The sequence below is a fragment of the Lepidochelys kempii genome, chromosome 8 (genome assembly GCF_965140285.1).
Source record: "Lepidochelys kempii isolate rLepKem1 chromosome 8, rLepKem1.hap1, whole genome shotgun sequence".
NCBI lineage: Eukaryota > Metazoa > Chordata > Testudines > Cheloniidae > Lepidochelys > Lepidochelys kempii.
Window position 1 is genome coordinate 36,339,248 of NC_136387.1, and position 26,581 is coordinate 36,365,828.

At 45.7% G+C, this 26,581-nt stretch overlaps 1 protein-coding gene across 1 annotated transcript in view; it reads right to left on the reverse strand.

Annotated features, from left to right (window-relative positions):
• Positions 1–26,581, reverse strand: part of NRG2 (neuregulin 2) — a 317,257-nt gene that overhangs the window by 58,048 nt on the left and 232,628 nt on the right. The window contains exon 5 of the mRNA XM_073356050.1: positions 16,384–16,504. Within this exon, the coding sequence (XP_073212151.1) occupies positions 16,384–16,504 (121 nt within the window). The remainder of the gene's footprint in view (positions 1–16,383; positions 16,505–26,581) is intronic.

Genomic DNA, 26,581 nt, shown 5'->3' on the forward strand with positions numbered 1-26,581 from the left:
ATTTTTATGTGCACTTTCCCAAATACAGGGAAAAGGCCAAAGGGTTTCCATTCCTGTTGTTTTATATGCTTTAAAGCTCGAACCTTGTAAGTACACTAAAATCCAAACACTTATTCAGCTGGCTTTGAAATCTGCGAATACAGACTAACATGGCTGTTACTCTGAAACCTTGGAAATCTAGTATGCCTCATAGGGGCATAGGGTAGCATTAGTGATCCTAATTTGGGGTCATTTAACCAAGGGGCTCCTGAGTTACAGTCGTTCCCCCGCCCCCTTCCCAATGGTTCCCTTTTGCTGCCTTGTAATGCTAACCAGGGAGGTACTAATGCCTGGATGAATCCCAGCCCTCTGGATGGCTGTGAGCTCACCCTTCCATTAAGGGAACTATGGGTAAGTTAATCACAGCCCCCCACGTAAGACAGAGTTTTGGACTGAATGGTTGGAGGTGGCAGGAATTGTGGATCATGGCTGGCAATTTTATTTTGTGGAAACTGAACTAGTCTTTGGGTGGGGGGAGGAAGCGGACATGTGACTGCTTACAGGAAAGGAAGGGCTGTTAGGGGAGGGAGGAGTGTGGAAGGAGGAGCAGAGGGCGTTGGGGCTGCAGCGAGGGGAGGGAGGTTATGGGGCGGGGGATGAACAGGGATATAAGGTAGGGGAGGCAAGAAAGATTATGGACTCAGGTGTGGGAGGCATGGCAACCCTCAGCTCTTCCAGTGCATGCCAACCCCCTGCACTCCCAGCTCTGCCAGTGCGCCCCAACCTCCGTACCCTCAGCTCTGCCAGAGCACCCCAGCCCCCCCGCACTCCCAGCTCTGCCAGTGCACCCCAGCCCCCCTGCACTCCCAGCTCTACCAGTGCACCCCAGCCCCCCAGCACTCCCAGCTCTGCCAGTGCACCCCAGCCCCCCAGCACTCCCAGCTCTGCCAGTGCACCCCAACCTCCATACCCTCAGCTCTGCCAGTGCACCCCAGCCCCCCCGCACTCCCAGCTCTGCCAGTGCGCCCCAACCTCCGTACCCTCAGCTCTGCCAGTGTGCCCCAGCCTGCAGACCTACAACTCTGCCAGTGCACCCCAACCCTCCCTGCATCCCCAGCTCTTCCAGTGGACTCCAACTTCCTGCACCTCCAGCTCTGCCAGTGCATCCCAACCCACATACTCCCAACTCTGCCAGTGCATCCCAACCCCCATGCAACCCGAGCTCTGCTAGTGCACCCCAAACCCTCTGAACCCTCAGTTCTGCCAGTGCACCCCAACCCCCCTGTAACCCCAGGTCTGCCAGTGCACCCCAACCCACCGTGCACCCTGAGCTCTTCCAGTGAACCCCAATCCCCCTGCAACCGAACACTATTCCACTTTGCTCCAGGCACTGCACATGTGTTCAGTTATAGGAGGAGGGAGGCACTAGAAACTTTTGTATACCAGAGTGTGAAGAGTTCAGGGTGATGCGTTCCCTAATTGTGGTGGAGAGGCCCAGCTACAGTAGTGGGGAGGTGGGGAAACACACGGAATGGGTCAGGGGCATAGCTTGGGAGGTGTACCGAAGCACAGCTGGTGGGCACAGCTGATGTGTGTGCAGGGTAGGGTTGGGGGGAGTTGGCTCAGTATGCTAACTGTGGGACACGATATAAACAACTGCCTAAATGACTACTAATAGAGCTTTCCTGTGTGAAGACCTAGGAAATTCAATGACAAAAAAAAAATTAATGCAGAATTAAGATTGGTTGGTGGTAGGTCGTCCCCTTGCAAACTGCTGAGTCAAGCAAAACTCAAACATCTGAAAATGAGGAAATGCACAGTTAAGGTTACCTGTGCAACCTTAACTCTGCCCTCTTTCAGCAATGCCCCAATACATCCCATTAACATGCACACACCTTTACTCTGCCAACCCCACCGTTGTTGAAATATACAACCCTTTGCGTTCTTTTACAACCCATTCATTCTCACCCACAGCACACAAAAAAGGGGGTGGTGGAGAAGTCAAAAAAGTGAACAGAATCATTAAGAAAGGGATAGATAATAAGACAGAAAATATCATATTTCCTCTATATAAATCCATGGTACATCCACATCTTCAATATTGTGTGCAGATGTGGTCGCCCCATGTCAAAAAAGATATAGTGGATTTGGAAAAGGTTCAGAAAAGGGAAACAAAAATGATAAGGGGTATGGAACAGCTTCCGTATGAGGAGAGATTAATAAGACTGGGACTTTTCAGCTTGGAAAAGAGACGACTAAGGGGGGATATGATTGAGGTTTATAAAATCATGACTGGTGTGGAGAAAGTAAATAAGGAAGTGTTATTTACTCCTTCTCATAACACAAGAACTAGGGGTCACCAAATGAAATTAATAGGCAGCAGGTTTAAAACAAAGAAAAGGAAGTATTTCTTTACACAATACACAGTCAGTCTGTGAAACTCTTTGCCAGAGGATGGTGTGAAGGCCAAGAGTGTAACAGGCTTCAAAAAAGAACTAGATAAGTTCATGGAGGATAGGTCCATCAACGGCCATTAGTCAGGATGGGCAGGGGTGGTGTCCCTAGCCTCTGTTTGCCAGAAGCTGGGACTGGGCGACAGGGGACGGATCACTTGATGATTACCTGTTCTGTTCATTCCCTCTGGGGCACCTGGCATTGGCCACCTTCAGAAGACAGGATACTGGGCTAGATGGACCTTTGGTCTGACCCACTATGGCCGTTCTTATGTTATGTAAGTTGTCACGCCATCTTCCCTCTACTGTCTTCAAGTGAAGTGTTTCTTAAACTGTACACATGTGGCATTCCTTCTGGGGAACTGGCTGTGTGAGAGTGTATGCCAGGATCTGGAACCTCCTGAATCATACAGTGCCCGGGTGCTATGTGCATATTGAGGCATTGCTTGAAGAGGGCAGAGGGAAGGTGGCATGGGCAACCTTTTTTTTCTTTTTGTCCTTTAACAGTGTTCAACGGAATCCTGTGGGTCAGAGTGAGTGGGATATAAAGGAAGGTGAAGAGCTTGAACATTTCAGCAACAGGGCATGGGCAGACAAAAGGTGGGTGGGTTAATAGGGTGTACTGGGACTGTGCTGGAAAAGGGCAGAGTTAAGGTTGCATGGTGTTTCCTGGTTTTCAGTTGTTCGAGTTTTACTGAACTTAGCATTCTGCAAGGGAATGACCCACCTCCAAGCCAGCTTCACTTTGTGTTAACAGTTTTTTGCCACTGACTTTAACATTTATTCTGTGATAGCACCTAAAGAACTCAAATAGGCTGGGCTCCATTGTGTTAGGCAACTATACAATACAAACATACAGTAGAACCTCAAAGATACGAACACCAGAGTTATGCACTTACCGGTCAACCGGACACCCTGTGAAAACAAAAGTCATCAATCAGGCAGCAGCAGAGACAAAAAACAAAAAGCAAAACACTATACTGCCTTGGGGCTTTAACCCTGGGGCTCATGGCTTCAGCCATGGGGGGTTGGGGCTGCAGCCGCAGGGTGAGGGGGCAGTTAGGGCTCCAGGTGGAGGGGGCTCGGGGTTTCTGACTCTTGGGCTTTAGACCCAGGTGAGCTCTGGAGCTCAGGGCTTCAGCCTCATGACTCCATTCCTGGCTTCATCTCCGTGAGGGTTGCCAGGGCTCGAGGATTCAGCCCCATGGTTCTGTTCTTGGCTTCAGCCCCACGTGGGTCAGCAGGGGTTAGGGCTTTAGCTACGAGAGCAGCACCAGTTTCTCGCTCCAGGGCTTCCCCGCATAGCTAGAGCCCCAGTGCATCCCTACCCACAGCTGAAACAGGGAGTGGAGCGGTGAGGAGCCCCAAGCCCCAGCACCCCCCGCAAGGAAGAAGCCAGGAGTAGAACCATGAGGCTGAAGCCCCAAGCCTCAGCACTCCCCCCAGGTCTAAAGCCCTGATCCCTTGTGCTCTCGTGGGGCAAAAGCCCGGAGTCCCCCGCCCAGAGCCTCAGTGGCCCCTAGGGTCAGAAGCCCCCACCTCCCCGCTTGGAACCATGACCCCACCCCACCCTGTGGCTGCAGTCCCAACTCGCCCATGGCTGAAGTCCGTAACACCTTGTTCAGTGTTATAGAGCATTTCAGAGTTACAAACAACCTCCATTCCTGAGGTGTCCGTAATTCTGAGATTCTACTGTATAAAAAAAGATAGAGAATTCAAAGTCTGCCGAGCCTATTTGCAGGTAGTGGGCCAGAACTAGAACATTATTGTATTTGCATCCCACTCAGGAAAGATTGAAAAATGAGAGGAGAGGGGCAGAGGGAATAAATCCCAGGGGAAGAAATTGGCGAGAAATTTACAGCAAAATAAATATACAGCAGCGGGGAAATAGTAATGCAATAAAAGTTACTGTGTGCACCATCTCCAGGTCTCACTGCTAAGAGCCTAGCAGCTGAGGGCAGAAAGAACCTTCCATGCTTAATGTGGTACATACCACAGGCTCCCCATTACCTAGAAAAATGTGAGCTTTTATTTTTTACTTATATTGAATCATTGATGGAAAAATACCAGGTTTGAAGCAATAGGACAGAAAAACTTGTGAACCTGAGCAAGTTTTGTGAATGCCCAAACTACTTTGCATGATCACAAAACCTCCAGCTTCTTGAGATTTACCCATCCTTAATGCAGTCGCACAGCTGAGCCTCGGCTGGGTGTGGCAATCTACTGAGACATCATCACAAGCATTCTGTGTTCATTAGCTCACTGATTTTAGAGGCAAGCTTCCTGAACTATAATGCTGCACCTGAAAAGTGTGCAATATCTGACACCATCTCCAGCCAGGGCTCCCTTTGTTACCTGTGTCCCTGCTGCACTAAATTTATGAAGAGGGATATCATTCCCTTAGTATTGTCCTCCAATAGGTTACAGCCCAGATTCTTCAACCTCTGAGGATATGGGCCTACAGATCTGACTGGAAATAAAGCACAAATGTTTAAAAGGGAGGATAATTAACCCTTGGAACAATTAGCAAAGGTCAAAGTGGATTCTCCATCACTGACAATTTTTAAATCAAGATTGGATGTTTTGCTAAAACACATGCTCTAGGGATTATTCCAGGGCAGGTCTCTGGCCTGTGTTATACAAGGGGTCAGACTAGATGGTCACAATAGTCCCACCTGGCCTTGGAATCTAGGAATCTGGGAAGTATACCACAGAACACTGAGAAATGTGGCATCTCTCGCTCCATGTGGCAGGACAGGGCGAGATGAGAAGCAGTATGCTCTTTCCCTGGGAGCCAGAACATGCTGCAGGGATTTGGTAACCGCTGGGGTCGGGTCATTGTTAGTGACAAAGCATGTTGTCTTACATACAGAACGTGCAGAAGGCTGACATTCCAGAAGGCTGCCATTGCTGTGTGCGTGTGACCAGCCTTCAGCTGGGCTTTACCTGCAAAGCCTTTGCTGGCTGTCCCAGGTCTCTCTCAGATAGGGTGACCATATGTCCCAATTTTATAGGGACAGTCCCGATTTTTGGGTCTTTTTCTTATATAGGCTCCTATTATCCCCCACCCCCGTCCTGATTTTTCACATTTGCTATCTGGCCACCCTACTCTCAGAGCTGTGTGCACCCCATTAAGTTCCAAAGCTCCTGGGTGGCCCATCTCGGGGGGTAGGTCTTTCCACGACTAGCATCTCCCTCATTCCCAATTGTACTCTCAGCTACGGGCTGGTACCACCGCAGGCCGCACATGGCAGGGGGTAGGCACAGGCCACCCTCAGTCTGGATTGTGCCTCTAAGGCATAGGCCTATGTTAGGAATGGTGCAGAGCTGCACCAACCTGTTGGGAGCACGTCTTGCCCCATGCCCTGATCCACCTGGGGAACACTCAGGAGCCACCATCTTTTAACTCAATTCCCTCTCTGTGCCTGGTCAGCTCCATGCACCAGTTTGGTAGGGGATTGGAGTCATTGGCCTGCCTCGGCCCTTCCCACTTTGGCATGATCTCGATCCCCACAGGGTGACCAGAAAGGACCTCTGTGCTCCCCCAAACAGCAGGACTACCACTGTCCTTGACCCTTACTCAGAGCGTACATTGCGGGAGGGAAGGCCCCTTGCACACCCACATGAAGTGAGGGACCATCTGGTCCCTGTTTCGAAGCAGACACAACCTAATCTCTGTACCCTGCTATACTGTGGCTCTGAGAGGGATCTTCATGGGCTTGTCTACACATGAAATGCTATAGCTACAGCACTTCAGTGTAGACCTACCTGCACCGATGGGAGGGGTGCTCCCATTGGCATAGATAATCCACCTTCCTGAGAGGCGGAAGAATTCTTCCATCAGCCTAGTGCCATTACACTGGGGTTAGGGTGGTATAGCTGCCTCTCTAAAGGGGGTGGACTTTTCACACACCTGAGAGACGTAGTTATGGCGACAGAAGTTCCCAGTGCAGACTGGCCCTGTGTGTCAATTTTACCTGCCCACTTTCAGGTAATACCAGCCTTTAACGGCTGGCACATTCCCTTTGCTCTCTGCAGTGTTTCTTTAATTAAGATCACAATACCCAGCTGGGAAACTCCTCAGAATAGACCGTAATCTGTCACTAAGAGCATGAAAATGAAGGTGGTTTAATTTATGAGGATATGGAGAAAATATAGCAAAAGGACACCTGGCACTTAAATAAGTGAATGGAGAACTGTTTCAGGCATGCTGCCTATTTGTGCAGAGGGCTGAAAAAGAGCATTGTTCTGTCATTATCCCCAAACCAGTCCCAGAGAATCATGCACTGAGCGCACCGACAGGCTGTGTTCCCCAGAACAGCCGACGAGAAGAGGAGAAAGCAGCGAGAGCAAATGCCAAGGCCTTATCCAGGCACCCGCTGTACAGTAAGGGCCAAACTGCAGCTGGCCCACTTCAATGTCCACTGAAGACAGCGGCAGGGCTCCCATTGGCTTCAGCTGCAGCAGGGTAGAGTTCCAGGCTGTTTCTTAAAAAGGGTTTTACAGGAGCACGACAGGATGGGGTGGGGAGGAGCAGAACATACCCCACAGCATCAGGAACTAAAGCACCTCAGCAAAAAAACCAAAAAAGTGTAACTGCCCCAAATCAGCCTGGACACAGCGCCATTTCATCTCATTGTTGACTGTTTGCATTGTAGACAGACTAGGACTGGCTGGCTAAGGGATTTGTTATGGGAGATGGGGATTTTCACCTCTAGCTCACCAGTTTCTACCCAGCCCAGATTAGCATCCAATGGCTATTTGGTGACCCATGTGATATAAGGGAGCGGGCATCAGTCTCGTTCCTAGTGGATGCGTGTCCACGAAGGTATATGTGTCCAGTCTAGGCATCCTTGGTCCTGCCTCAGCTCTGGGGGCTGGATCCGGTCTCCTTTGAAGGTCCCTTCCAGACCTGAGTTTCTAGGATTCCATAACAAAACCACCACAGCTAGAACTACTGGCCCCTTGGTCAGCAGAGAGGCCGTGCACTGACTGGGAAAGAGACTGAATTCTAGAGCTGGCCGAATTATTCATTGCAAATAAAATATCCAAATAATTTAGCCCTTCTATCTGTTTGCAAATTGTTCACAAACAGACTGCCAATGTATTTATTGTTCTTATTGTGCTTGTCAACTATCACCTTACTGACTGTTTGCAACCTGGTCACTTCATCTTTTCACTGCTTGTGTTTGTGGTGTGTGACTGGTCAGCTAAGTCACATGGCATTGCCTCTGTCCTCCTCCCCACTTGTGGAATGATTGAAGTTTTTTAAAATAGGAGAATAATGAAAAATAAATGGCAAGTTGTTCGCACCATAATTTGCAGATCTGGGGTGGGGGGAGGATGTTGTAGCTATAACTGTGTCATTGTGGATTTTATAAACCTGACCCTGCAATCAGAGATATTGAGAGGAACACTTAATAAATCAAAAATAAATAAAATATAAATAAAATATGAGTTTCTCCTGAAGCTCTGGGGTAGGAATTGTTGGAGAAGCAGCAGCAGAATAGAGAACAGGGTGCTGGGAAAGAAACAAATCAATGACTGCAGAGAAAGGGGAGCATTTGAGCAAACACTAACTAAAGGTGCCTCATGTCACTTTCCCAGCAGAGCACAACTTATCATTTCTTGTCCCCGTCACATTATTAAGTTGATTGAGAAGCACTCCATGGATCCTGACACTGTGAAGATGATGAACTGTAGATGCTATGCAAGGCAGCTGTGATGGTGGGGAGACCTTGAATACAAAATATCAGCTTGACACAGCAAAGGTGGTGCTACGTGTAAGGGCTGGGGATGTCCATAAATGTTGCAAAATTCTGTGGACTTTTTTCTCCCATAGTGTGTGGATTTATTAGGAAAAATATAGATGGGAAGCTGTGGAATTTTGAAGCAACCTGACTCATAAGACACAGAAAAGGCTTGGTTTTTTTTAGCAAATTATTTATGTACATTTTTGAATAGTTTTCAAAATCAAATTGACTGTATGTCACATACTTCCCTCATTTTAAAATCTTTTCCCACCTCTGAAATCTTTCGTTTTCAACTTGTGATATTCCAAACCTCTACACCGTTCCTCTCCCATAATCCTATGCTGAGGGCCAAAACAAGGGTTAGAATGTTCATTTATTGGCATCTTTAAATCTTGCAAGCTGATTCTTGCAAAAATGATCTTTCATAATTTTGGTTCTGTGAAGCAATTGATGGTTTCTAGTCCCATGTAATTTAGAAGCTGAGAACCAGGTCCTCGCCCATGTTACAATCCCTTTCTACAACGCTGATAACTAGAGCTGGGTAAAAAAAATTTGGACTAAATTATTTCCTTGCCAAAAAAATGCAAATTTAGATTGATCAAAACATTTGGGGGGGAGGGATAGCTCAGTGGTTTGAGCATTGGCCTGCTAAATGTAGGGTTGTGAGCTCAATCCTTGAGGGGGCCATTTAGGGATCTGGGGAAAAAATTGGGGATTGGCCCTGCTTTGAGCAGGGGGTTGGACTAGATGACCTTCTGAGGTCCCTTCCAACCCTGATATTCTATGATTTAGTGCATCTGTATCAAATTCACTGAATTGCTTCAGAGGCAGAAAAGGCAAAATGTTTTGTTTAGAAACAGTTAGCCTTTCCATTAGAAACAACTTTTTTTAAATTTTACACAAAAGCAAAACAAAATATTTCATTCAACCCAACATGAAATTCAATCAACTTGTTTGGTTCCCAAAACATTTGTTTTCACATTTCATTTTAGGTCAACATGAAACAAGGTTTTTTGTTTGTTTTTCAATCTTTCAGTCTGGCCACCAAACTGCAAAATTGGTTATTTGCACAACTGTATTGATGACATTGAAAGGTCATAAAACTGCCTTAACTGGGCAGCTGAGTACTCCACTGTAGGGGAATTCTGTCTTAGTGTAACCCTCCAACCCACAGCAGAGGGCAAATGCCAGTACATGGAAAGGTAATAGAGTGGCCAGGTGCTCAGTCTTTGACAGGAAAGCCTGGTCGAAAAGGGGCCCTGACAGTGCCTGGTCAGATCTACTGACCGGCCACCCAATATCTGGTTCCTGCAGGTGGGGGAGGTGGTGGGTCATCACCCGCTGCAGCCCCCACCCAGCCGGGGCCGGGGCAGCCGCCTATCTGCATCAAGTGGCTGCAGCTCCCAGCCCAGGTTCCACAGGCGAGTCCCTCCTAACCCGGGGGGGGTGGGTGGGAGGGAAAAAGCAGCGAGTGACAGGTGGGAAAGAGGCGTGAACGGGGTGAGTGGCCTCAGGGGCAAGAGGTAGGGTGGGACCTTATGTGAAGAAGCAGGGCATGGGTGGGGCTTTGTGGAAGAATAGGCGGGGCAAGGGTGGGGCCTCAGGTAGAAGAGGCAGGGCGAGGCAGTTTCCAGCACTCCTGCTGGAGTGTCTGTTTTTTAAATATTACCAAATTGGCAATCCTAAAGGGTAAGAGAGCATGGGTGGTGCACTATTGTGCATCGGTAATCCACAGTTGATGCAATGCAGTCTAAGGGTCTGATAGCCAACATCAGTTTGAACAACCTTAAGACTGCTCTAGCTTGTGCCAAGGAGCTGAAGCGCCCTATGGATGTCCCCAAGATCAGGGGAGTGCACGAATGGTGCACAGCCACCTTTGACTTCTCCCCTCTCATATACTCAGCCCAGCACAGCTCATCCAGACCCAGTGATCAGGGCCCATCACCATGTTCCAGCCCAGCAGCTGTGTGCTGGGATCCTCAAGCTGAGGCTGGAGATTTGTCTGACCGACTGCAGTGTTAGGATATAGATATTCAGGCCTGTCTGTAAAGGCCTATACTCTAAGAATTTAGGTGTATTCTTATCACTTGGCTAGTGATAGAGGTATAAAAGAAAGAATCAAAACCACTGTCTGCCAGTGTAAGGGCCTTCTCTTACTGTGACAGTTTGTGGCCCTGTGCTTAGGCTCAGGCCTTTGGCTAAGCAGCAGAGGCAGCCATAAGCTGGGAAGCGAACGGTCACATCCTCGCATTCCAAACTAGTCACATTGAAATAAGGTGCTATTGGGCTGTTAGGCACTATCAGGACAAGATTGTATTCCTATCACCTCCAGAGAAAGGGAAGTGCCTAGAAAATGTAAAAGGAAACTTAGTTTGATAGCATCCTGTCTGGCAAGAACTCACTTATCAATAGCTGGGATGTGAAATCCTCACTTCTGTATTGTTTTATCATTATAGTTCCCACTTTGCTGTTGTTTGTCTGTATAATCTCTGTCTGGTTCTGTGATTGTTCCTGTCTGCTGTATAATTAATTTTGCTGGGTGTAAACTAATTGAGGTGGTGGGATATAATTGGTTACATAATCATGTTACAATATGTTAGGATTGGTTAGTTAAATTTCAGGAGAATGATTGGTTAAGGTATAGCTAAGCAGAACTCAAGTTTTACTATATAATCTGTAGTCAATGAGGAAGTGACTGGGTGTGGGTGTGGGTGGGGGTGGGCATGGGCATGGGCATGTGGGTATGTGAGATGGGAACAGGGAATGGGGGTAAGAAAATTGGAATCATGTTTTGCTAAAGGGGGAAATGGGAACAGGGAATGGGAGTAAGGAAGTTGGAATCATGTTTGGCTAAGGGTAGGAATGGGAACAGGGACACAGGTGTAAGGCTCTGTGGTGTCAGAGCTGGGAAGGAGGATACTAAGGAAGGAAACTGGAATCATGCTTGCTGGAAGTTCACCCCAATAAACATCGAATTGTTTGCACCTTTGGACTTCGGGTATTGTTGCTCTCTGTTCATGCGAGAAGGACCAGGGAAGTAAGTGGGTGAAGGAATAAGCCCCCTAACATGCAGGTGTTCTTAAGGACTCTGGAATTGAGTCTGAGGATTATTTTTTACCTTTCTGGGAAACGATAAGGCCCATTTCTAAGACTTTTCCTAGCAGGATGATCTGGGGCAGGACCTATGATTCTTCCCACTCCCACTTCCCCCAGGGTCAGAGGTTCTTTGTTTTATTAGTGCTGTTGGGTCAATTATATCTATCTATCTCTATATAGTGCTATAATCCTTTTTAGTTTATATGCCTACAGGCTGCAATATACCTGGGGCCTGTCACACCTCTCTAAGGTTTAGTTTCAGATGGTCTGTTTGCAGATTCAGGATGACAGCACTGCCTAAGGCATAAGCAGGTTTTCTTTGCAACCAAAATGGGTAGATTTATTTTATTTTATTTTTTTACTTTAAAGCCTAAATTATGCAAACACTCTGCAAAGACTCAAAAATCTATGGAGAGGTCTGCCACAGATTAGAAATTCCAGGGCATGTATTTCCAGTGACCCAAGTCTAGATTATTATGTTTTTCAATGTTGAACTGAACTGAAATTGGTTTTCCAGGCAAAAATTTCACTGCATTTTCCTCCCCGGGTTTTTGGTGGCTGGAAGGAGCAATTTGCTGATGGCCCTGCTACAAAAGTTCAACCAAAAACATGGGCCACTCACTCTTTCAAATGGAAAATATCTGCACCATCTCAGGCATGAAGCCACTTCAGGAGAGGAATTAATTTCAGGTGCCTACTGGCTCTTTTGCAGAGATAACATCCACAGAAAGAATCTTCTGTTTTTGTAGAGCACTCTAAATAATTAAGTATGTTCCAGTAAGGTGACTAAGGAGATAAAAACAGATGGTGGACAAGCGGAATGTTCCCAAGTCATATTTCCTGATTGCTGAATCTCAGAAGGGGAATACTGAAAAATCTGATAACACCATGCTGGTGTACGGGCCAGAATCTGCTTTCCGGAGTGCTAAGGGAAAATAATACAGCCCAGAAGAAGGTCTTAGAATCCAAACATTGGATTCATTGCCAGTGATAAAGAGAAACAAAGGCTGGGTTTGAAACTGGGTTTCTACACCTTTTTAATCCACACTGTTTTCATTGCATCTCCTCGTGTGTTTTATGGAGAGGCAGGCCCAATCCACAACGTTTACCACTCTAAAGTCTTTGTGTGTTCCCATCTGGGGTTTTGATTCTGGTGCATTTTCTAATGTTAGGTAATTTTAATTGTATTTTAATTTTTACATTTTAAGAGTCAAACAGTCTGCTGTGATTCAAAAGTATTTTAACAGGCTACATAATGAAAGGACCAATGCCCTAGAACTCCGCTTCAGTAGAGATGGGGGTGGATTTTGGGACAGGTACAGGACCCATAATGTAGTGTAGAAAGGCTAAGAAGTATGGATCAAACCATTTATTCCTCCCCTCACCTACACCCCACCTTCTCTTTCTGAATTCTTCTCTGAACTTGTTATTTTCTCCCTCACCTGGAACCAGCTTTCCACATTTCTGCAGCTAATCAAACGGTCTTGGTAGTCAGCATACAAGCACATTCTGAAAGTATCTGCTCCGTAGTCTAATCTTTTGCTATTCTGTAGTGGAAGTCAGTTTGCCTATCACCAACCACCTACACTAAGAATGCCTCATTTTACAAGAAAAAATAAAATGATCTGAGTTAAACTATCTGAAATTCAATGCATATTTACAAATCCAAATGTCACTAGTTACTAGAGAGCTAGTGGTTGCCTCCAATTCCCCAGGGACTGTAAATGACACTGGCCTGAAACCCTAAAGTTGCCATATTCAGTCCCTGAGCAGTGTTTAAAAATTCCTGCTAGACCAAGGGACCAGTAGCAGATTTAATGTCCAGTATCTGAGGACATCAGGACCAGAAATGAAGGTGTTACAGTGTAGGAAACTTGGGGTTCTAGTGGTACAGGGCTTTCTTTCCAAGCTCTGGCAGGTGAACAGTGATATTTTGGACTTAGAAATCACTTAATTCTGATCAGTGCTTTGCTTCCCCTCCCCACCCCCCCCACACCCTTCAATCCCAGCACACTTTTAGCAGCCAATAAATTGAGACTCATTAGAGATGAAAACCAATGCATCATGCCATCTGAAAACAAAAACTGCAGCTTTAAAATGGTATAATCTCTCTAGTATTTATGTCTATTTCTAGTGGTTCATGAGGCTTTGGCTGCTAAAATCATGATGGAATTCAAGTTAGGAAAAAAACCTCATGAGACATCAATCACAATGTCCTAATTGTAAGGTGAACTCTTTCATGACTAAGCTAGGACCGCTTTGGCAAAACCAGTCCAAGTGCTTTCAGACCAGTAAAGCTTTCCTCTGCACTGCTCCTGCACCAGTGATGTGAAGGGGGGGGGGGGGGGAGAAATCTTGTTCCCCTTCTTCAAAGGGGATTTTCAGGGTGCTCAAAATGGCACCATTAAAGTCCAAACTGGCAACATGCCAGGAGCCTGAAGATCATCTCTGATGGGCATGTCATGGATGTACTTCATAAAAAATAAAAGGTGTTCAGTCATAACAGCTGCATACTGATTTTGAGCCAGATTCACAGCTGAGGAAAATGGGTATAGCATCACTGAAACAAGCTATGCCAATTTACACCAGCTAAGGATCTGGCCTGTAAAATTAAGCGAGCTTCGGTTGCAAAGAATTGTCTAGTAAGTTTCAATATGTATTTCACGAAGTACAAAAATAGAAATAGGCCCAATTTGCCAAACTCAGATCTGGATTCAAGCTTCCCCAAAGCAGGGGGCATTCAGATCTAAGATTTTAGCTCAGCTCATTGTTCAGATGTAGTCCCAAGCCACAACCCTTGGATCTAGCCATGGAGCTGAACTTTCTCAACGTTTGATGGGTATTTGGATCCAGACTTGTAGCTGAGGCCAATCTCTATATTCTGTGACAAGACAGAGACTATTTTTACACTGCATTTCCAACTTGATCCAGAATAAGGTTTGTGCTGCACAATAATCTTGTAAGGCATTTTACAGCTTCTCCTGCATTTCCTCCAGGGAATGCTAAGGCTAAAAGGGCCCGATATTATGAGGTGCTGAGCACACACAATTCCAGCTAAGTCACTGGGAGCTGAAGGCACTCGGCACCTCTGAAAATCTAGCCCATGATATAGAAGGGCTACTGATGCTTTGCTCACATGGAAAGATTTGAGCTCACTGGATCAAGTATCCATCCAAGCTTTTCATCACAGGGTCATAAATATGGGGAAAACAAGGCTCTTTGGCTGAATATCAGCTCTTTGCTTGTGATTCCTGCCAAACAAAGGAGTGCCAAAGCATGCAAAATATGGTAGAAATAAACACACACAAAACTTAACCAAACTTTGTTGACCTTCCAAAATAGTTTGTAGTTTAGTCAGTTCAAGTACTTACTTGAAGCCAGACTTGTTGGCCTATCCCTGACTGAAACAGATCTGAGCAATTGCCATGTTTACTGCATGTTACAGTGTAGCAGGGGCTGGATAGAAAGCCATGGAGACTTAGTCTTCTACAGAATTCGTCCACAGAGTTGATAGAAGAGCAATAGAAGAGCAAACCTCCCACTCCCTGCCTTGCGGGAGGTCCTTAACTTTGAGACCATGTCAAAGGGTGAGCGCAGTTTAATCTCCAAGGCCTCTTCTGTTCTATGACTGTCTGCTTAGACTGCAAACTGTCTTGGTTGTTTCTGCGGTTCAGACTTCTGATGCTGGCCATTAGACTGAGCCCCTCAACCCATGTTTCACATAGGCTGCCAATGTGAAGCCACAAGATGGTATTAGCTTTGGGTTACTGCTGGCCTTGTCTAGATTTGAAACAGTGATCTAGAGGTGAAAGGCTCTCATGGCAGATTACCAATCCCCTAACCCATGCACTTTACCTCCACCTTCTCAAGGAAATTCCATGTTTATTAATGTCTTACTATGGCTCCCTGAGCTTTTTGTAGGGCCTAATATAAAAAGGAACACAGTAAACACAACACTTGATTCCCTTTCACTGACGCCCAAGAAGCCCCTTTTATAAACCAATTTTGGTGTGATGCTAGAGTTCTAAATGTCACATGGGAGACTCACTCACAAGCCTCATTCTTTAGCCTACCGGGCTGTGGGAGGAACAAGAAGGCCCCTAACGGAGAGGGGGTGGGGAGAGGGCTTTGAGTCACTCATCAGGGTCCCCTCTGGTTGAGAGGTGAGAGTGAGATTTGCATGCTTCAAGGAAGGTCCCATCCATTCTTAATGGGGAGGACAGTGACTCTGACGCTGAACCTTGACTTAGGTTGGGGAGAGTTGCACAGGGAAATGCAGATCCCACCAGTCCCTGCAGCTGTGAGGGAAGGGGGAAAAGAGAAAACATCTTTTCAAACTTCCAGCATAAACATATCCTTAAAGGAAGTTTCAATAGACTTGACGTATGTTACTTGGGGATAAGTAGGGCCCTACCAAATGCACTGCTCATTCTGGTCAATTTGACGGCCATAGCATTTGAAAATTAATCAATTTCACGTTTTTAAAGATTTACATCTGAAATTTCACAGTGTTGTAACCCTGGGGGTCCCAGCCCAAAAGGGGTGGGGATCATGGGATTTATGAACTTCTTGCGGCCGCAAGAGGTTCCCAGAGGTGGGTCTAATCTCCCTCCGGCTGCTGGGAGTGCCCCATCTGGGGGCTCCTAGCTGCTAGTCCCCGCTGATCTGGGGAGGGATGGGACTTGCTCTTCCCCTGCACAGCTGCTTTTGGGAAGTGAGATCAGACCCACCACTGGGTACCTCTCCCTGCTGCAGGAAGCTCTGCAGGGGAAGAGCAAGTCCTGGCTCCTTCCCAGCCTGGGGACTAGCAGCTGGAGCCAGCAGAATGGTAGGAGCCCCTGGCTGGGGTGCCCCCAGCCCTGCCCCTCTCTCTTCCATCCAATAGCTAGATTTCACATGGGAGGGCTTATTTTATGCTCTGTGACACGTTTTTCATGGCTGGGAATTTGGTAAAAAGCACCCTTTTGCTAAACCTGTGCAGCTTAGCCAGCACAATCACCAGGGAACCTTCCAAGAGACATCACTCCTTCTGCAATCGCACAACCATCCCCGATTCCATTCCAGGCTACTTGTGTGTCGAAACAAGCACGACCTTCACTCACTTGCAAGACAGCTGATTGATCCCCTCAATGTAGTAGCACACCCCGCCGTTGACGCAATAGGACTTGGCTGTTTCGTTGCATTTTCTGGCGTGTCCTGACCAGGAGGAGAGCGTGGTTGTTACTGCAAGAAAGATACAAGAGGATACACTGTTACTTCCTTTGCTTTGCAAATCTGCTCCCTTAAGTGGGTTTCAGTTGATCTGGTTGCCTGAGCAGAAGCCCCAGGAGCAACGATCCTCAAGCTGTGGCTTTAGACCTACACGCAGCTCTCATGGAGTTGGTGGGGTTTGAGTGACACTCTTCATGCTCCAGTCACAGCATTACCTCTTGCATACAAAGTGTGAGGGGGTGAGGTAAGAGTTCTGTGCAAATCTCCTTCCAGCAGCCAGGAACCAGAGACAAGGTGTAAGAAAAAAAAATTGTTTCCTCACTCTCTCTCATCAACCCAGGAGGGCAAATGAGATGAAGAAATGCACACCCACCGTCACGCCCAATCTTTCACCCTCATCAGCCTGACAGAAGGTCACAGACGAGAGACAGAGAAAGAATGTGTTGCATTGAGTTGCAGAGAGTCACAAAGTAGCTGGGATATGATGCTCATGCCCTGAGTTGCTGTATGTGCACTGGATCAGTATCCAATGACACTGCAGTGTATGGGATGACACAGTCATTATTTGGTGGCTCTCTGTGATTCCATAACAAAGTAGTTCTCCATGGCCTAGAGCAGGGATGGGCAAACTATGGCCCGGGGGCCACATTCGGCCCTTCAGACATTTTAATCTGGCCCTTGAGCTCCTGCCAGGGACCAGAGCCCAGGGCTTGCCCCGCTCCACATGTGCTGTGGCTCCGCACAGCTTCCGGAAGCAGCAGCATGTCCCCCATCCAGGTCCTATGTGTAGGGGCAGCCAGGGGGCTCCGCACGCTGCCACCGCCCCAAGCACCACCACCGCTGCTCCTATTGGCCGGCAACCATGACCAATGGGAGCAGCGGGGCAGTGCCTATGGATGGAGAAATGTGTAGAGCCGCCTGGCCGCACCTCCACATAGGAGCCAGAGGGAGGACATGCCACTGCTTCCGGGAGCTGCTTGAGGTAAGTGCCGCCCGGAGCCTGCACCCCTGGCCCCCTCCAGCGCCCCAACTCCCTGCCCCAGCCCAGAGCCACCTCTCTCACCCTGAACTCCTCATTTCTGGCCCCACCCCAGAGCCTGCACCCTCAGCCGGAGCCCTCACCCCTTCCCACACCCCAACCCCCAATTTTATGAGCATTCATGGCCCACCATACAATTGCCATATCCAGATGTGGACCTCAAGCCAAAAAGTTGCCCACCCCGGCCTAGAGACTGACATCCACCATTTGTTCCCAGAAAAGGGACAGCACAACCTGTGGCAGTACAAGCCCACAAATCTACCAGAACTCTGCCCTAGAGAGGCAGCCTCTATGGATGGAACTGTAATCAGTATTCATGGTCATTCAGCTTTGGCTTCTCTAATGAGACTACCAAAAAAGGTTGTGTTGATGCTTTCTGTGTTGGGGATACTTCTCCCAGCTGGGAATTCCCATATGGAAAAGTCCTCTAAAATTAAAACAAGTTGAAACCAACTTTGTTCTACATCAACTTAGTGAGATTCATAGAATATCAGGGTTGGAAGGGACCTCAGGAGGTCGCCTAGTCCAACCCCCTGCTCAAAGCAGAACCAATCCCCAATTTTTGCCCCAGATTCCTACATGGCCCCCTCAAGGATTGAACTCACAACCCTGGGTTTAACAGGCCAATGCTCAAACCACTGAGCTATCCCTCCCCAGAATTTCCTCACAGAAATTACTGTAAAACCTTACAGAATGTAGTAGAGAATACTGTATTTCTTGTTGCCTTTTAACTGTCTTAAAGAATTCTACAGAAGGAATCAAATTCTCTGTTGATTTCTAGAGATAGTGAAAAAACTCACTGAATGGTTATTGTTGTCTGTTACATTTTACAGCACTTTCCAGAAGGGTTGAACTGGAACCACCAGCTCTTTTTCAACAGGTCACCAAGCAGCCATCAGGTGGTAACTAATCCCATGGACTGGATTGAAGTCAGTGACCCGTGTAGTAGAAAGAGAGAGCTTGAAGCATGGGCCTGAGGCCTGAACCAAAGTCAGCAAAAAAGTTATGCTATGAGCAACAGTCAGGCCCTGTCAAAAGCAGCTGCTTGCCTGCAAGTCAGCATCCAGTACACAAACTCAGCAACGGTATTGCTATCATTGCTACACCACACACTGACTATGTAAACACATTCCAGCAGACGAGGACAAGAACACCCCAACCTAGTAGACAATAAAATGGTTTTACAAAAGAGATTAATAGTGATATTTTGTCTGAATAGGACAGGTGGTGAACAGGAATGTTGTCTGAAACATGAGGAGGAAAGGACAAGGGAAGGTAACAAACATGTCATGAAACACATAAAGTGATATCATAGAATCATAGAATATCAGGGTTGGAAGGGACCCCAGAAGGTCATCTAGTCCAACCCCCTGCTCGAAGCAGGACCAATTCCCAGTTAAATCATCCCAGCCAGGGCTTTGTCAAGCCTGACCTTAAAAACCTCTAAGGAAGGAGATTCTACCACCTCCCTAGGTAACGCATTCCAGTGTTTCACCACCCTCTTAGTGAAAAAGTTTTTCCTAATATCCAATCTAAACCTCCCCCACTGCAACTTGTAAATATGTAAATTGGTTAATCCCAGATTGTTTGTCTCAGTCTATAAATGGTGGGCTACCTCACTTAACCTTTTGTCTGGGCTAGGGGACAGTAGAAAATCCCGCCACTGACTGAGCTGTCCATTGTCACTGGCATACATGTGTTAGTGTACCTGTAACCACTGAGCCAGGGCATTAGGAATAAACCTGGCCGGTTTATTACTAAACCAAGTCTTGTGATCTTATTGGTCAGTTGATCGGCGCCTGCTGTATGAGCTATATGGCGAGAGCCAGTGCACATGCAGAAAGAACACATGCATGGAGCCGAAGATCTGACAACAACCCGGTGCAAAAGACCTCATATTCCTACTTCCCGACTTCACCCTCAGGGAATATGAGGTGAGCAACACAACAACTACAAGTAACAGTGGACTCCCAAAATCCTGCCATCCAAATAAGTGGGATGTTTTCACAAATGTAAGCCTAGCACAAGAACAATTTAAATGATTTGATCTGCAACTCTTACTTCTACAAGGACCCCTGCTGGTGGATCCGGCTTTGTATTGGAGTCTCTCTCTCTCTCTCTCTCTGTGCTCATTAAGCTGATCAGATCATATACCGCCTCAGCCACCAGTGACACAGACTGTTACCCTCACATTTTACTTTCTCAATTATATATAACAAAGTGGTGCATTTTGACACCCAGTGTTTGCTACTCACTTAGGCAACACGAATCATTTCATTGTCCGCTGTGCTGAGCAGTGGCTCGGCACTGCCTGGGCTATGCTCTCAGCAATGCTATTTCTACACGGCACATCTCATAAGGGCTGCTTTTCTAGTTGGCTTTCTTCAACTTTTTCTTAACAATAACCTGTATGTTTTCTAGCAGACAGCTCCATTCATCCCAAAGGTGGTTTTGTGGGTTTGGTGGGTTTTTTTGTTCGGGGTTTTTGTTTGTTTGTGTGTTATTACAAAGAGGAATCACTTCACCAATCAGAGAAATGCAGTTGACTCTAGGGTGCAACACAGCAGCTCTTTAACATCATATAGTAGAAACAAGCAGTTTAGAATAGAGAGCAACGAGCTCTCTATATAAATTAAAATAAGGAATTGTTCTAAGGGAGGCAGAATGTCATTTGGCTACAACTCTGGGGTTGCCCCTACTCTTGAAAAAATGCCATGGGATCTTTAGTGACTATGACAGATTTTCCAAGCTGCTTTGGGGAATTTGATGCCCCACTCCCATTAAAATTAATGAGAATTGTGTGTCCAAATTACTTTAGAATTTTTAAAGTCACCACTCTGTACATTTTGTATCAAATCTAGGAAATAGCTAATGCAGCAGCACAGCACTCCCTAGCCCAAAGAAGGGACATTGGTTCAGTTCTGATGCAGAAGAAAGAGTGCCACCTAACGAGTCATAAATGGTAGAACTCAAACATCTCCTTTAAAACTAAAACTATAGCAGCTGAGTCAGGTCTGAGCAGCCCTCTCCAAAAATCTTGGGACAAACCTACAGTGCAAAAGCAGAACAAGGCCATCAGTCTGCACAACCAAGTCATTATCAATTATTAGCAAGCAGCTCCATGGCACTATTTTGGCAAAGTCAGACATCATAAATCATACAGAGAAAGTATATGCTCTGGAGTAAGCGTTTCATAGTAAACAAAGAGGATAAGGAATGGAGAGAGGGAAATAATAATGGAGCACAGAATCCATAGCCACCTACAGTAGAAAGCATATATATCACTCAATATAAAAAGAGAGTTTATATATATAGCATTAAGGAAGGGTCAAAAGATATGGAAAATTCAGATAGTACCCTTAGAATAGGGCACAACATGGACTCTAACATAGATTCCATGTGATTTTAATCTGATTTTAAATATACACTGTTCTTTAAACAAAATGAAACAGAAATAAAACAGATCTTTCATAGTCGGTTAAAAGCTGCAAATTGTGCACCTAAGAAGCAGATCTTTTAGTAGAGCTATTCCTGTCTGAAAAATGCATGATTAGGTAGTTTTTCTAACACTGCCTTGTTAATTTTTTAAAAATCATGTTTTATGTTTGCATTATGATAAAGATCCCAAAATGCTTTACAATAAAACTGATATACACACAGTGCTATTCACTGGCACCAATTCATCTACCTCTGAAATGCAGCCACTTCTGGCATAAAATGTAGCATCTATTCAGCAGCATGCAGCACAGTACAGAACAATTAACTGAGTGGTCAGTGTGAAGAATAACTTTGCCAACTGAAAATGCAGGGGGAATTTAGGTTGGTAGGATATTTTAAAGAATCCTTATTGAGGTTACAGGAACAAACCATCCTGATGTGTAGAAAGAATAGTAAATATGGCAGGCGACCAGCTTGGCTTAACGTGAAATCCTTGATGATCTTAAACACAAAAAAGAAGCTTACAAGAAGTGGAAGCTTGGACAAATGACCAGGGAGGAATATAAAAATATTGCTCGGGCATTCAGGAGTGAAATCAGGAAGGCCAAATCACACTTGGAGTTGCAGCTAACAAGGGATGTTAAGAGTAACAAGAACGGTTTCTACAGGTATGTTAGCAACAAGAAGGTGGTCAGGGAAAGTATGGGCCCCTTACTGAATGAGGGAGGCAACCTAGTGACAGAGGATGTGGAAAAAGCTAGATGTACTCAATGCTTTTTTTGCCTCTGTCTTCACGAACAAGGTCAGCTCCCAGACTACTGCACTGGGCAGCACAGCATGGGGAGGAGGTGACCAGCCCTCTGTGGAGAAAGAAGGTGTTCAGGACTGTTTAGAAAAGCTGGATGAGCACAAGTCCATGGGGCCGGATGCACTGCATCGGAGAGTGCTAAAGGAGTTGGCGGATGTGATTGCCGAGCCATTGGCCATTATCTTTGAAAACTCATGGCGATCGGGGGAGGACCCGGATGACTGGAAAAAGGCTAATGTAGTGCCCATCTTTAAAAAAGGGAAGAAGGAGGATCCTGGGAACTACAGGCCAGTCAGCCTTACCTCAGTCCCTGGAAAAATCATGGAGCTGGTCCTCAAGGAATCAATTTTGAAGCACTTTGAGGAGCAGAAAGACATCACGAACAGTCAGCATGGATTCACCAAGGGCAAGTCATGCCTGATTAACCTAATTGCCTTCTAAGACAAGATAACTGACTGCTTCCTCCACTGCTTCCTCCAGGCCAGGATTTACGGAAGCCCTGTGTGGTGACATGAGACAGCACAGGCTGTATTAGCCTGGGAGCTAGAGAACCAGTGAGAACCTGATTGCCTTCTATAACGAGATCACGGACTCTGTGGATGAAGGGAAAGCAGTGGACATGATATATCTTGACTTTAGCAAAGCTTTTGACACGGTCTCCCACAGTATTCTTGCCAGCAAGTTAAAGAAGTATGGGCTCAATGAATGGACTATACGGTGGATAGAAAGCTGGCTAGATCGTCGGGCTCAATGCGTAGTGATCAACGGCTCCATGTCTAGTTGGCAGCTGATATCAAGCAGAGTGACCCAAGGGTCAGTCCTCGGGCTGGTTTTGTTCAATATCTTTATTAATGATCTGGAGAATGGCGTGGATTACACCCTCAGCAAGTTTGCAGATGACACTAAACTGGGAGGCGTGGTAGATACGCTGGAGGGTAGGGATAGGATACAGAGGGACCTCGACACATTAGAGGATTGGGCCAAAAGAAATCTGATGAGCTTCAACAAGGACAAATGCAGAGTCCTGCACTTAGAAAGGAAGAATCCCATGCACTGCTACAGACTAGGGACCGAGTGGCTAGGTAGCAGTTCTGCAAAAAGGACCTAGGGGTTAGGGTGGATGAGAAGCTGGATATGAGTCAACAGTGTGCCCTTGTTGCCAAGAAAGCTAACAGCATTTTGGACTGTATAAGTAGGAGCATTGCCAGCAGATTGAGGGCCATGATCATTCCCCTCTATCCGGCATTGCTGAGGCCTCATCTGGAGTAGTATGTCCAATTTTGGGCCCCACACTACAAGAAGGATCTGGAAAAATTTGAAAGAGTCCAGAAGAGGGCAACAAAAATGATTAGGGGCTGGAGCACATGAGTTATGAGGAGAGGCTGAGGGAACTGGGATTATTTAGTCTGCAGAAGAGAAGAATGAGGGGGGATTTGATAGCCGCTTTCAACTATCTGAAAGGGGGTTCCAAAGAGAATGGATTTAGATTGTTCTCAGTGGTACCAGATGATAGGACAAGGAGTAATGGTCTCAAGTTGCAGTGGGGGAGGTTTAGGTTGGATATTAGGAAAAACTTTTTCACTAGGAGGGTGGTGAAACACTGGAATGGGTTATCTAGGGAGGTGGTGGAATCTCCTTCCTTAGAGGTTTTTAAGGTCAGGTTTGACAAAGCCCTAGCTGGGATGATTTAGTTGGGGATTAGGTCCTGCTTTGAGCAGGGGGTTGGAGCAGGTCCCTTCCGAGCCTCCTGCTTAAATGAGAATCACATTTCTGTCACACTCTGACCTGGCAGGATAATTCACAGATTTACAAGCAAATACATTAGATTAGACACGTATATTTATATCTCCTGTTGTCTTGGGCCATTTGATGAGTAGTTATTGAACTCAAAGGGAGTTTTGCCACTAATTTCAGTGAGCGCAGAAACATGTCCCAAACACAGAAATTAGATTATTTGTAGCCATAAGTATTTCCCCAATTACATTCTTTTCCTCACTCTGTTCTGAACACCTCACAATTACACCAGGTTTCAGAGTAACAACCATGTTAGTCTGTATTCGCAAAAAGAAAAGGAGTATTTGTGGCACCTTAGAGACTAACCAATTTATTTGAACATAAGCTTTCGTGAGCTACAGCTCACTTCATCAGATGCATACTGCTCAAATAAATTGGTTAGTCTCTAAATTACACCAGATGATCCAGAAAGGAAATTTCAGAACATTCCATTCCACTCTGATGGGCCATACAGCACAATACAACTTTCAGGCCCGATCCCCCAGGTGCGGAGCACCCCTAACTCCCACTGATTCACTTCACAGGAGAAAGCCCTCATTTGGTACACGGTACAAACCTCTTTATCCAAAACGCTTTGTGAGACATCAAAAACATTCAGATAACTGGAAGTCTGAATAATGGAGGGAACAATTTATGGCAGTAGTGGCTGCAATTCAGGTGGTAGGATGCTTCAGTTAAAATAGCGGGATAGGAGAAGGTTTATATAGCATCACCATTCACATATGAACTGCGTCCCAAAATGCTCCATAGAGTCATGATGTCAATTACAGAAAAAAGTGGTAAAACGAAAGCATGAAGAATCAATACAAGTGAACGCCTACGCCAGCAGGCAGGGGAGATCTGAACGAATGCAGGCAAAAATGGACACAAACCACTACTTAGAGCCGACTGACAGCAGTAATATATCTGATTCAAAGCAACGCAGGCAGCACCCTCCCCATCTGCCCCAAGAAACCTCTATTTAGATACAAAGCCAGCAATGAAAGGAGAGGGAAATGACGAGGTGGCAGTGGGGAGGAAGGATGTATTTTCAGATGAGATTTGGAAAGAGCTAGAGACCAGCTTTTACCAGTGCTATTATTAGCCCCATCAATAAGAACATCATCAAATATAGATATTCAGGGTTTAATTTAAAAAAACTAACATTATGTAGCAAACAGAACATTATGGCTGGAGCTGGTCAGAAAATAATTAGAATGACAACTGTTACAAAGAAAAAACCTTGAAATGGAAATGCAAAATTGACCTGGTTTTTGGTTCATGAAATTTTTTGAGATTTCAAGTTTTCATCCCAATTGGGGACGGTAAAAAATTTTGAACTCTCAAAAGTATTTGTGGGCTGGGAAACCTTTCCTGCCCAGCTCAAATTGTGGTATTTTGGACATATATGAATAGAGCTCTATTTATTGAATTATCTAGGAATCCAAATCTGCTACTCCTGAATGTAGTGTAAGAGAATAATCAAAAATTGTCTCTGCTCTAAAGAAAGAATACTGAGTAGAAAGGGGTAAACTTTTTTGGGCAGGAGGGGGCTAATAGTAAATTAGCCAAAAAAAAATGCACTTTTGGGGGCACTGAAACTATTTGCAAATTTGGATCAAACTCGGCAAATAGTTCTGGCTACAAGAAAAATGTCAAAACATCCCATTTTGAAAATATTAAAACGAACAATTTCAAAAATGTCATTTTGAAACATTTGAGAATGAAATATCAATTTGAATCAACATTCAAAATATTTCAATTTAACCCTTTTTTTTTCTTTTTTGAATTTTTCATTTCCTCTGGGGGAAAAAACAAACATTCAGTTTTGGTTAGATACAGATCAATTCTTTTTTCATAATTTTTGGTTTGGCCCCCAAATTGAAAAATCAGTTGTTTGCTTGCTCTCATATTGACTTACGCATGGTACTACCAGCTTCTCCTTACACAAACTATATGCTTGGAAAAGTAGCTACCAATTGTGCAGGAAAAAGAATGGTTACTTAACCTACAGTAACTGATTATCTGAGATGTTCAAATACCTCACACCCTCTGCACAGGAATTTGGAAGCTTTTTCTCTGGCAATGTCCCCTAGGGGTCACACATGCGCTCTGCGTGCTCTCGAGCTTCCGCTCCTGAAAGCATAGTGAGTGGGGCAACCCCAACCGCCAGCCACATCCTTCACCACGCAAAACCTCAGTGATAGGACTCGGAGCTGTGGGCATGGAGCAGGGGTCATGGGATCCAAATGCCCAAGGATCACAGTTATGGAAAGTCAAGTAACCACTCTTTCTTCTACAAGTTCCTGTCTGTGTGGATACCACTCATGGTGATTGGCAAGCTGTTCGACTCTTTGGAGGAGGGAAATAGAGTTTCCCTGAACAAAGACTGAAGGACTGGCTCTTCCAACTAGAGCATTAACTCTTAAGGAAGCCTCCAGTGAGTAATGCCTAGTAAATGCATGAACTGGTAACCAAGTAGCTGCCCTGTGTGTTTCCATCAACAGAGCCCTACTGCAGCATGCTGTTGAAGGAAAATGAGCCAAGATGTTCAAAGGAAGTTTCAGTTGACTGACCTCATAGTCAGCTCTAATACTGCTCACAACAGTTCTAATACAGCCCTCTCTCGACAGTTTTTCAGTCAAGAGAGGGCTTCCATTAGTTCTGCTATCATAAGCTACAAACAACCTAAGGGTCTTCCTAAATGGTGTCGTTCTCTTTAGGTGGTATAAGAGGGCTTTTCTCCTCCGGAATCAAAACTTCATACTCTGCATGTCAGATGCATGAGGTCTAGGAAAGAAAACCAGTAATTGAATATACAGGTTAATATGGAAGTCTGACACCACCTTTGGTATGAATTTAGGATGAGCTCTAAATCTGACTCTGTCAGTATGAAAAACAGTGTACCAGGGTGGGGATGGGAGGAGATGGTGAGAGCTTGGATTTTGCTAACTCTGCAGGCAGAAGTAATACCTATGAAAGCTGCTTTTCAGTGGCTAAGTGTTGACTAGAAAAAGGTGATAATGGTTCA